The 10000-nt window shown below is 41.9% G+C and overlaps 1 protein-coding gene across 6 annotated transcripts in view; it reads left to right on the top strand.

The window, feature by feature from the left end:
* Positions 1 to 1185: 1185 nt before the first annotated feature.
* Positions 1186 to 10000, top strand: part of LOC113648451 (A-kinase anchor protein 7) — a 33789-nt gene continuing 24974 nt past the window's right edge. Inside the window, exons 1-8 of one of the 6 annotated variants that reach the window (XM_047818428.1) lie at positions 1186 to 1277; positions 2648 to 2855; positions 3047 to 3124; positions 4265 to 4405; positions 4643 to 4866; positions 5005 to 5141; positions 8054 to 8214; positions 9662 to 9774. In XM_047818428.1, coding sequence (XP_047674384.1) covers positions 2684 to 2855; positions 3047 to 3124; positions 4265 to 4405; positions 4643 to 4866; positions 5005 to 5141; positions 8054 to 8214; positions 9662 to 9774 — 1026 coding nt within the window. In that variant the 5' untranslated portion in view covers positions 1186 to 1277; positions 2648 to 2683. Of the gene's footprint in view, positions 1469 to 1818; positions 2856 to 3046; positions 3125 to 4264; positions 4406 to 4642; positions 4867 to 5004; positions 5142 to 8053; positions 8215 to 9661; positions 9775 to 10000 lie in introns of those variants that run through there. The other 5 variants (XM_047818431.1, XM_047818427.1, XM_047818430.1 and 2 more) reach the window with 5 other exon arrangements.

The following is a 10000-nucleotide window of genomic DNA, read 5'->3' as shown; positions in this document are numbered from 1 at the left end:
CACACACACACACACACACACACACACCGTCGAGCTGCAGAATGTTTCCTGCGCTCCCAGACTTCTCAGGTGTGTCCTTCAGGTGTATCCTCAAGTGTACCTGTGCTCCAGAGAAGTGTCTCCTTATACACCTGTTCTCCACTTCACCTGTTCACCCAGACTCTACTCCTCCCCTTGCTTCAACTGCTGTTCCTGTTCTGCAACCCTATCAGGGGTAATGTTACACCCCACAAAGGTAGGCGTGAAGAAAACATCAGCGTGAGTTCGATAAACAATACCCACCTTTCTCAAACTGCAGCCTCTTCCTTCCCAGCAGAGCTCACACACATCACCTGAGCCAGTCACCTGACTCACAGCATGAGATCCTTCACAGCTTTGTGACTTTCCTGTGTGTGTGTGTGTGTGTGTGTGTGTGTGTGTGTGTGTGTGTGTGTGTGTGTGTGTGTGTGTGTGTGTGTGTTTGCTCACATGAGTCTCTCTGGATCAGATCAGTAACCAACCTCAGATTAACAGCACAGTTTGTTTAAGCCTTAAACCATTTACTATTTTACATTGAAAATAGCAATAATAATAATAATAATAATAATAATAATAATAATAATAATAATAATAATAAATAAAAGCTATAATAATAATAATAATAATAATAATAATAATAATAATAATAATAATAATAATAATAAACATACTGCTACTAATTAATAATAATAATAATAATAGTCCCTTGCAGACCATTTTTATTATTATTAATAAAAAAGGCAAAAGAGGAAAAAAGAATCTAGTAAAAAGGCCTATAAAATTTTTTGTAATTATTAATTAAGCGAAAAGAAAATACACAAAAGTGATTAACCACAAGAGAAAAAAGATTAAATAAAAACAAAGAGTTTTGTTCAGTTTTTTCTCCCTTACAGAAAGTTCCTAATTGCGTTTGAGGTCATTAAATTATTTAAAAAGGGAAACTTCTTCTGGTCCTCATTAATTTGTGTATTTGAGTATTTATGTATGTATGGGTTTGTTAATGTATTTATTTTACTGATAAAATAATACTATAAACATCTTTCCAGACTTAAATGATGAAACAAGAACATATTTAATTAAATACAAAAATACAAAACGTCACACTTTGCAGCTCTGATTGATGTAAACTCTTCTTAGGTTGTTTTTCAAAATCGCAAATACCACGTGTCCCTCCTGGCTTCCCGTACGTGTTTACAATATGCGCGCGGTGTTTTTATAGACACGCGGCAGTCAGCACGCGCTATTAATAACGTTAAAAGGTTAGAATCTTTAATCAGAATAAATCTACTAGATTCGCTAAAACCTGTTAACATTAGACTCGTGTAATCGACGGCTTTTGTACTTTTAACTTTATATCATGAGCCACATGATAGTTAAGGAGCATTAAATCAAAATAAATACCAGAAAACAAGAAGTGTTACGTTATGACGTGAGATATGACGTAGTACAGGTGTGTTGACGTGCGTTATGACGTAGTACAGGTACGTTATGATGTAGTACAGGTATGTTATGACGTGAGATATGACGTAGTACAGGTGTGTTGACGTGCGTTATGACGTAGTACAGGTACGTTATGATGTAGTACAGGTATGTTATGACGTGAGATATGACGTAGTACAGGTATGTTATGACGTAGTACAGGTATGTTATGACGTAGTACAGGTATGTTATGATGTACAGGTATGTTATGACGTAGTACAGGTATGTTATGACGTGAGATATGACGTAGTACATTATAACATACCTGTACTACGTCATATCTCACGTCATAACACACCTGTACTACGTCATAACACAACTGTACTACGTCATAACATACCCGTACTGTACGGGTATGTTATGACGTAGTACAGGTGTGTTATGACGTGGGATATGATGTAGTACAGGTACATTATGATGTACTACAGGTATGTTATGACGTAGTACAGGTATGTTATGATGTACTACAGGTATGTTATGACGTGAGATAGGACGTAGTACAGGTATGTTATGATGTACAGGTATGTTATGACGTGAGATATGACGTAGTACAGGTATGTTATGATGTACAGGTATGTTATGACGTGAGATATGACGTAGTACAGGTATGTTATGATGTAGTACAGTTGTGTTATGACGTAGTACTGGTGTGTTATGACGTGAGATATGACGTAGTACAGGTGTGTTATGACATGAGATATGACATAGCACAGGTATGTTATGATGTAGTACAGGTGTGTTATGACGTAGTACAGGTGTGTTATGACGTAGTATAGGTATGTTATGACGTGAGATATGACGTAGCACAGGTATGTTATGACGTGAGATATGACATAGCACAGGTATGTTATGACGTGAGATATGACGTAGCACAGGTATGTTATGACGTGAGATATGACATAGCACAGGTATGTTATGACGTGAGATATGACGTAGCACAGGTATGTTATGACGTAATACAGGTATGTTATGATGTGAGTTATTACATTATACAGGTGTTATGATGTAAGTTATAACTTATCAGAGGTGTCTAGACAATTAGCTAAATGATGTGTTGTTAACTTTATACTAATCTGTGTTTTTTTATTTCATTTTAGTGAAACTTTAACTTTAACATGACTACAAATGAATGAGATGTGTATAATTATAGTTGGTGTAAGTACCTGAGAAACCTGGACAGTTCGACATGTTCACACTGAACTCATTCATGATTAAATCAGTAAATAAGAGATTATCGTGTTGGTTTGGTGTAAACATGCTCAGTTCAGGTGTTCAGGTGAGAAGACGAGCGTGTCGTCCTGTCCCTGTTTCGACCTGGACGTCTCAGAGAAAAGCTGTCGCAGTAACATCCATCTCAGGTAAGGTATAGTTCTAGATTATAAACCTTTATCATGAAAGGTCAAGGGTTCAGATATCCAACTGTAAAACACAAACACACCAGAGACTCGAGACACAGATCCAGGTCATAATTAGAAGTATTTACACCAGATTTGTCAGAAACCTGTTTATTCAGTCTGATTGTATTTCACTGTGATTGAATGTGTTCCAGAACCGAGCAGGATTTCACACCACATGGAAAGACAAGGTGTCCTCGAACCGTCACCACCACACATGGATCAGATCACAGGTTGGTTCTGTCCTGTAATGAATCGAACAAAAGCGTGAACACGGATCAAAGTCAGATACAATTAGGTACTTATATAGTGCACAGGATGTACGGAGGTCTCGTGTGTCCTGCGTTACATCAGCCAATCGGTGCTCAGTGTTATTAAATAAAAAATAATAAATCTCTTCTGATTTCTAATGAACAACAACGACGACGACGTGTGTCTTTAATATCCCCGTGTTCTTAAACAGCGACTTATGTTCCCATAAAAGCACCTTGACAATGCAATTGTTTCACGTCACCTTGGAAACCTGGCTCAGCTTTAATCCTCTAGATCGTTTTACCGCGGCCCGCTGGGGGTGTGGGGTGGCGGCTATACAATTAAATTAAAATAAATAATTTTAATGTAATTGTATTTAAACATGCCTTTTTAACTCACTACAACACTAAATCAATGAGAACCCTGAGCTTGTTTCTTTACAACGAGACGGTTCCATCTGGGGTAACAGGAGACAATGACACCCGAAGTGTGTCGCTTATGTCCAGTTTATTCTGTGGTTTTGTTTCGGTTGCCATCACTGCAGAAATCCCCGCTTCACACAGTTAGGATGTCGGAAATGGCGATAGGGATGTAAGTGCTGTGGTGACAATCTCAGGGTATTCCGCCATGACTTTAATCCAGAACACCGGCAGAGTTTCTAACTTCCTAACGACGTCTGTTTCGTGCTCGTTTTTGCTAATTTGTGGGTTAAATTTGAGCAAACACAATATACACGTACACCAAGTACTGTTAAACATGACAAAGTACCGGTGAACAGAGAGAAGAGCGATACACACCTTCTCTCTCCACCAAAGCTACAACACCACTGCCGCTCGCAGCCTCTCAGCTCCAGACGTCACCTAAACCCGGCCCGATATCACGATATTTTGCGCATGCGCGGTATCGGTGCGGCTTTAGGTGACGTCTCTCAGCTCCCGGTTAACCTCTCGTCCATGGAAAGGCGCACAAACCCGAGAGAAATACACCACAGTAAATAAAATGGAAATAATTTAATGTTCCTTGGGCGGCCCGGTACCATTTGGTCCGGGGGTTGGGGACCACTGGACTAGATGGACAAACAGCATCTATAATGACCAGTTATTAATCTTTGTGATTTTCAGCGACGAAAAGCCTGCCGAAGGTGAAGAGGAACGTCAGGAAATCTCGGGGACGTAAGCAGAAAATGAAGTATGGCGACTGCACAGTGAAGCTCCTGGCTGAACTTCCCTTCACCAACACCGAGGTCTGGAAGGATCTCGGCTGTAAGTCAGCTCTGTCGGTGTGATGAGTAAACGCCACGTTAGGTTGTTTTAACAAATTAAAGGTAGACATCTCAGTATAGACTGAGGCTCACTTCTGTTGCAGTCACCTTCTGTCTTGAGGTTACAGATAAGAAATAATTTTATTTCTTGCATTCTGTAAGAACCTGCGCAGCTGCTCATTGGTTCACACTGACGCAATTATCTGTTGCAGTTTTTTTTTTTTTTTTTTTTTTACAGGTGTTAAATCAGGAGCAGGGAAATATGACTGTCACACAATCCTAGGGTCTGATAGAGGATTTTCTATTTCAGTCTCTGGCCCTGAGGCGAAGGAGAAGATGAAGGGGAAGAAGAAAAAAAGGGGACATGCAGAAGACGAGGAGGACGGAGAGAAAGAGAAGAAAAAGAAGAAAGATAGTCCTCGTCCTAATTACTTTGTGTCCATCCCGATCACCAACCAAAAGGTTCAGCACGGACTCTCGATGAAGTTCTTAATGCTCATATAAACAGTTGAAACTATCCGACTGTTACACTGCGACTACACTGTGTGTGTGTGTGTGTGTGTGTGTGTGTGTGTGTGTGTGTGTGTGTGTGTGTGTCAGATAAAACAGGGGGTGGAGGAAGTCCAGTCTGAGGTGTTACAGAAAGACCCTCGTCTCTCCAGAGCCCTGATTCCTGTAGGCACGCTCCATGTCACGCTGCTCGTCACACACCTGTCCTCGCAGGAGCAGATCGACTCGTACGTACACCTCGTATATACAGAACAAAGATTAGTGTTTATACTGAAGACATTTACCTAGTGCACACAGGTAATAGTGCACACAGGTAATAGTGCACACAGGTAATAGTGCACACAGGTAATAGTGCACACAGGTAATAGTGCACACAGGTAATAGTGCACACAGGTTATAGTGCACACAGGTAATAGTGCACACAGGTTATAGTGCACACAGGTAATAGTGCACACAGGTTATAGTGCACACAGGTTATAGTGCACACAGGTAATAGTGCACACAGGTTATAGTGCACACAGGTAATAGTGCACACAGGTTATAGTGCACACAGGTAATAGAACACATTTTCAAAATTTCTGTTATTGCACATGTTTAAAATGCTTTGTTATTGTTTATTAGTAGCACGTCACTTTACGTCAGTAGCACGTCAGTAGCACGTCAGTAGCACGTCAGTTTACGTCAGTAGCACGTCAGTTTACGTCAGTAGCACGTCAGAAACACCTCAGAAACACGTCATTATTTTGTCATTACTGTAGTGTCACGCTGTCATTACTGCAGTGTCACTCTGTCATTACTGTAGTGTCACTCTGTCATTACTGTAGTGTTACTCTGTCATTACTGCAGTGTCACTCTGTCATTACTGCAGTGTTACTTTAGAATTACTGTAGTGTCACTCTGTCATTACTGCAGTGTCACTCTGTCATTACTGCAGTGTTACTCTGTCATTACTGCAGTGTCACTCTGTCATTACTGCAGTGTTACTCTGTCATTACTACAGTGTCACTCTGTCATTACTGCAGTGTCACTCTGTCATTACTGCAGTGTTACTCTGTCATTACTGCAGTGCCACTCTGTCATTACTGCAGTGTTACTCTGTCATTACTGCAGTGTCACTCTGTCATTACTGCAGTGTTACTCTGTCATTACTGCAGTGTCACTCTGTCATTACTGCAGTGTTACTCTGTCATTACTGCAGTGTCACTCTGTCATTACTGCAGTGTTACTCTGTCATTACTACAGTGTTACTCTGTCATTACTGCAGTGTCACTCTGTCATTACTGCAGTGTCACTCTGTCATTACTGCAGTGTCACTCTGTCATTACTGCAGTGTCACTCTGTCATTACTGCAGTGTTACTCTGTCATTACTGCAGTGTCACTCTGTCATTACTGCAGTGTCACTCTGTCATTACTGCAGTGTCACTCTGTCATTACTGCAGTGTTACTCTGTCATTACTGTAGTGTCACTCTGTCATTACTGCAGTGTCACTCTGTCATTACTGCAGTGTTACTCTGTCATTACTACAGTGTTACTCTGTCATTACTGCAGTGTCACTCTGTCATTACTACAGTGTTACTCTGTCATTACTGCAGTGTCACTCTGTCATTACTGCAGTGTCACTCTTTCATTACTGCAGTGTCACTCTGTCATTACTGTAGTGTCACTCTGTCAATACTGCAGTGTCACTCTGTCATTACTGTAGTGTCACTCTGTCATTACTGCAGTGTCACTCTGTCATTACTGTAGTGTCACTCTGTCATTACTGTAGTGTCACTCTGTCATTACTGTAGTGTTACTCTGTCATTACTGTAGAGTCACTCTGTCATTACTGCAGTGTCACTCTGTCATTACTGTAGTGTCACTCTGTCATTACTGCCTCGTCACTCTGTCATTACTGCAGTGTCACTCTGTCATTACTGCAGTGTCACTCTGTCATTACTGTAGAGTCACTCTGTCATTACTGTAGTGTCACTCTGTCATTACTGCAGTGTCACTCTGTCATTACTGCAGTGTCACTCTGTCATTACTGCAGTGTCACTCTGTCATTACTGCAGTTTTACTCTGTCATTACTGCAGTTTTACTCTGTCATTACTGTAGTGTCACTCTGTCATTACTGCAGTGTTACTCTGTCATTACTGCAGTGTTACTCTGTCATTACTGCAGTGCTACTCTCATTACTGCAGTGTCACTCTGTCATTACTACAGTGTCACTCTGTCATTACTACAGTGTTACTCTGTCATTACTACAGTGTTACTCTGTCATTACTATAGTGTCACTCTGTCATTACTGCAGTGTTACTCGTCATTACTGTAGTGTCACTCTGTCATTACTGCAGTGTCACTCTGTCATTACTGCAGTAATGACAGAGTGACACTGCAGTAATGACAGAGTGACACTGCAGTAATGACAGAGTAACACTGCAGTAACTACAGTGTTACAGTAACATTACTGCAGTGTTACTTTAGCATTACTGCAGTGCCACTCTGTCATTACTGCAGTGTTACTCTGTCATTACTGCAGTGTTACTCTGTCATTACTGCAGTTTTACTCTGTCATTACTGTAGTGTCACTCTGTCATTACTGCAGTGTTACTCTGTCATTACTGCAGTGTCACTCTGTCATTACTGTATAATGTGCAGGAATGTTATAATATGACATCTTGTTTATTCTGTATTGTAATATTTCCTTCTATGTGGCTGCTGTGCTGTTACATTAGATACAGGATCTGTACCAGGGACACTTGTGATTGTCTCCTCGTTTTCCACACGACTGTTAGTCAGGTTCTGTTCTTCTAGTTTTTACACTGGACGAGTGTGTGTGTGGTTATATAACAGTAATCTTCTGCTCCAGTGAGTGCACATCATGATCAAATTGAGTAGTCAGAGGATTTGTGTGTGTGTGTGTGTGTGTGTGTGTGTGTGTGTGTGTGTGTGTGTGTGTGTGTGTTAGATCGTGAACTCATACCTGCGTCATAGCAACTTTCCTGAGAAAAACAGCTAGGTATGTGTGTTTGTGTGTGTGCAGAATTGTGTGATTTCACACCTGCGTCAGTGCACTTCCCAGGGGATTAACAGCTAAGTGTGTGTGTGTGTGTGTGTGTGTGTGTGTGTGTGTGTGTGTGTGTGTGCTATACAGAGCTGCATTAGCAATAGAAGAGATGGAGTCTATGTTGACGTCCCTGGTGGGTGGGCGGAGCCTGGTGCTGCCATTCCGTGGGATCGGTCACTTCAAACAGGAAGTAGCTTTCATCCACATTGAGGAGGGAGAACACATCAGTACCCTCACACACATCGCAGGTGAGTTCTTTCTCACACCTTTTTTCTCCCTCTTTTTTCTCCTTTTCATGATTTTTTTCTTTGTGACTTTTACTCTGAATTATTTGCGATAAATAAATTATTTACATATCAGAGGAATGTTGCTGTATAAATCTTGGAGATGCCATTTATAGTGACTCCTAACGACGTGGAACATCCGCGGAATGAGACCGTTCCTGTTTTTACTTGTTATAGCGACTACAAGCCTTCATTCCTTCACCAAGTGCTGACTGGAGACTCCTAAGTCTGGACACCTGGAAGTGTCTCGTCCACCACCGGTCGTGTCACCGCTCAGCTCTGCCTCCTTGCTGTCTGTTTGATTTTGGTGGTCCACAGCCACCTTCTTCTGAGCCTGACCTTTCTTACCTGTTACTTTTAAAGACCTCCAGAGTGACGGTCATTTCTCCTTCAGCCAGGCCTTTTACTTTATCTCATGCCTCTTCTCTCTTCATCCAGCAAGCTGTGGAAACCTTTCATGCCTTTGCCTGTTTGTCAGATTGAGCTCCTGTAGAAATGATACCCGATGCTCTTCCATGTTCTTCTCCTGCTTGGTGAAGCTCTTTGAGATCCTCCTCCACCCTCCAGATCTCTATCTGGTTCAGCGTGCCAACGGTGTGACACCTCCGCCTACTTCAGCGCTCTACTCTTGGGGTGTTCTTGGGAGCTGCAGATTACATTGTGCTGTAATATGATTGTAAGATCGATGATCTTCTGAGAAAGATGTTACATTTCCTGTCCAGTGCTTTCTCTGTGGAAGAGGCAATTTGTACACAAGTTATGGTCACAAGAACCTGGGAGGGACCTCATGCTGCTAGTTCCAGGTCTTAAGCGCACCAGGAAGTCCATGTTCTCCAGGGCTCCAATCTAGATATCCACCTGGACCATCATTTCCTCTGCATCTCACTATCAGTTTTCAGGATTTTGATTATTACGACTCTCCTATGATGCTTTACACCAGAGCCTCCGTAAAGCTTACCTTAACATCTTCATGTCCACCAGCTTTTAGACTCCTTCTGTGTCCCCACGGACATGTTAATATAAACCCGTGATGTGCGGCTGCCAAACTGTCCGAGCTGCTGTTCTAGAACATTAATCAACACCTTGTGACCAATCAGAATCCATTTGGCTAGTAATGTCACCTTTCTGGTGAAGTGTGCGTGTGCACATGACCACGTCATGTATAACGGGGTGGAGGTGGGGGATGGGGTGACGAGTGAATCTGCCATCTAACGTCATCGCTCTGTTTTTATCCCAGGTCAATATCTCGCCGCATTCCTCTCTCTCTCTCTCTCCCTCTCTCTCTCTCTCTCCCTCTCTCAGTATTGATTCTCTCCTTGTCTTACATTAAGCATTAGAGGAGTTTCAGTCTTAAAGCTGATCTGTAAATAGCCTCGCCCATTCTGCTCTCTCTCTCTTGTTGTTGTTCCAGACTCAGTCAGAAAGGCGTTTGAGGAGAAGGGGATTCCGACCGGAGACCAGAAAGCTTTCAAACCTCACCTAACCTTCATCAAGCTCTCACGAGCTCCCAAACTCCGGCGTCAGGTGAGAACCGTTCTCAGTTGTAAGAATGCTTTCTTTCCCCTGGAGCTCAGGAGCAGTTATTCTGACATGACTAAAAGTCGGGTGCAGACGGGATCGTCAACAAGACGGTATGGACTGAGGACTTTCCAGGTGGGAACAAAAACAGACTGTTGGACTGAGAGATATTCTGTGTAGCCTTGTTGTTTTTGGAACGGAGGGAACTTGTAATTTCGCTGATCAATTTGGA

This window comes from Tachysurus fulvidraco, chromosome 9, assembly GCF_022655615.1.
Source record: "Tachysurus fulvidraco isolate hzauxx_2018 chromosome 9, HZAU_PFXX_2.0, whole genome shotgun sequence".
Classification (NCBI taxonomy): Eukaryota; Metazoa; Chordata; class Actinopteri; order Siluriformes; family Bagridae; genus Tachysurus; species Tachysurus fulvidraco.
The sequence above is the reverse complement of the archived record's forward strand: the minus strand, read 5'-3'. Positions and strand labels throughout refer to the sequence as shown.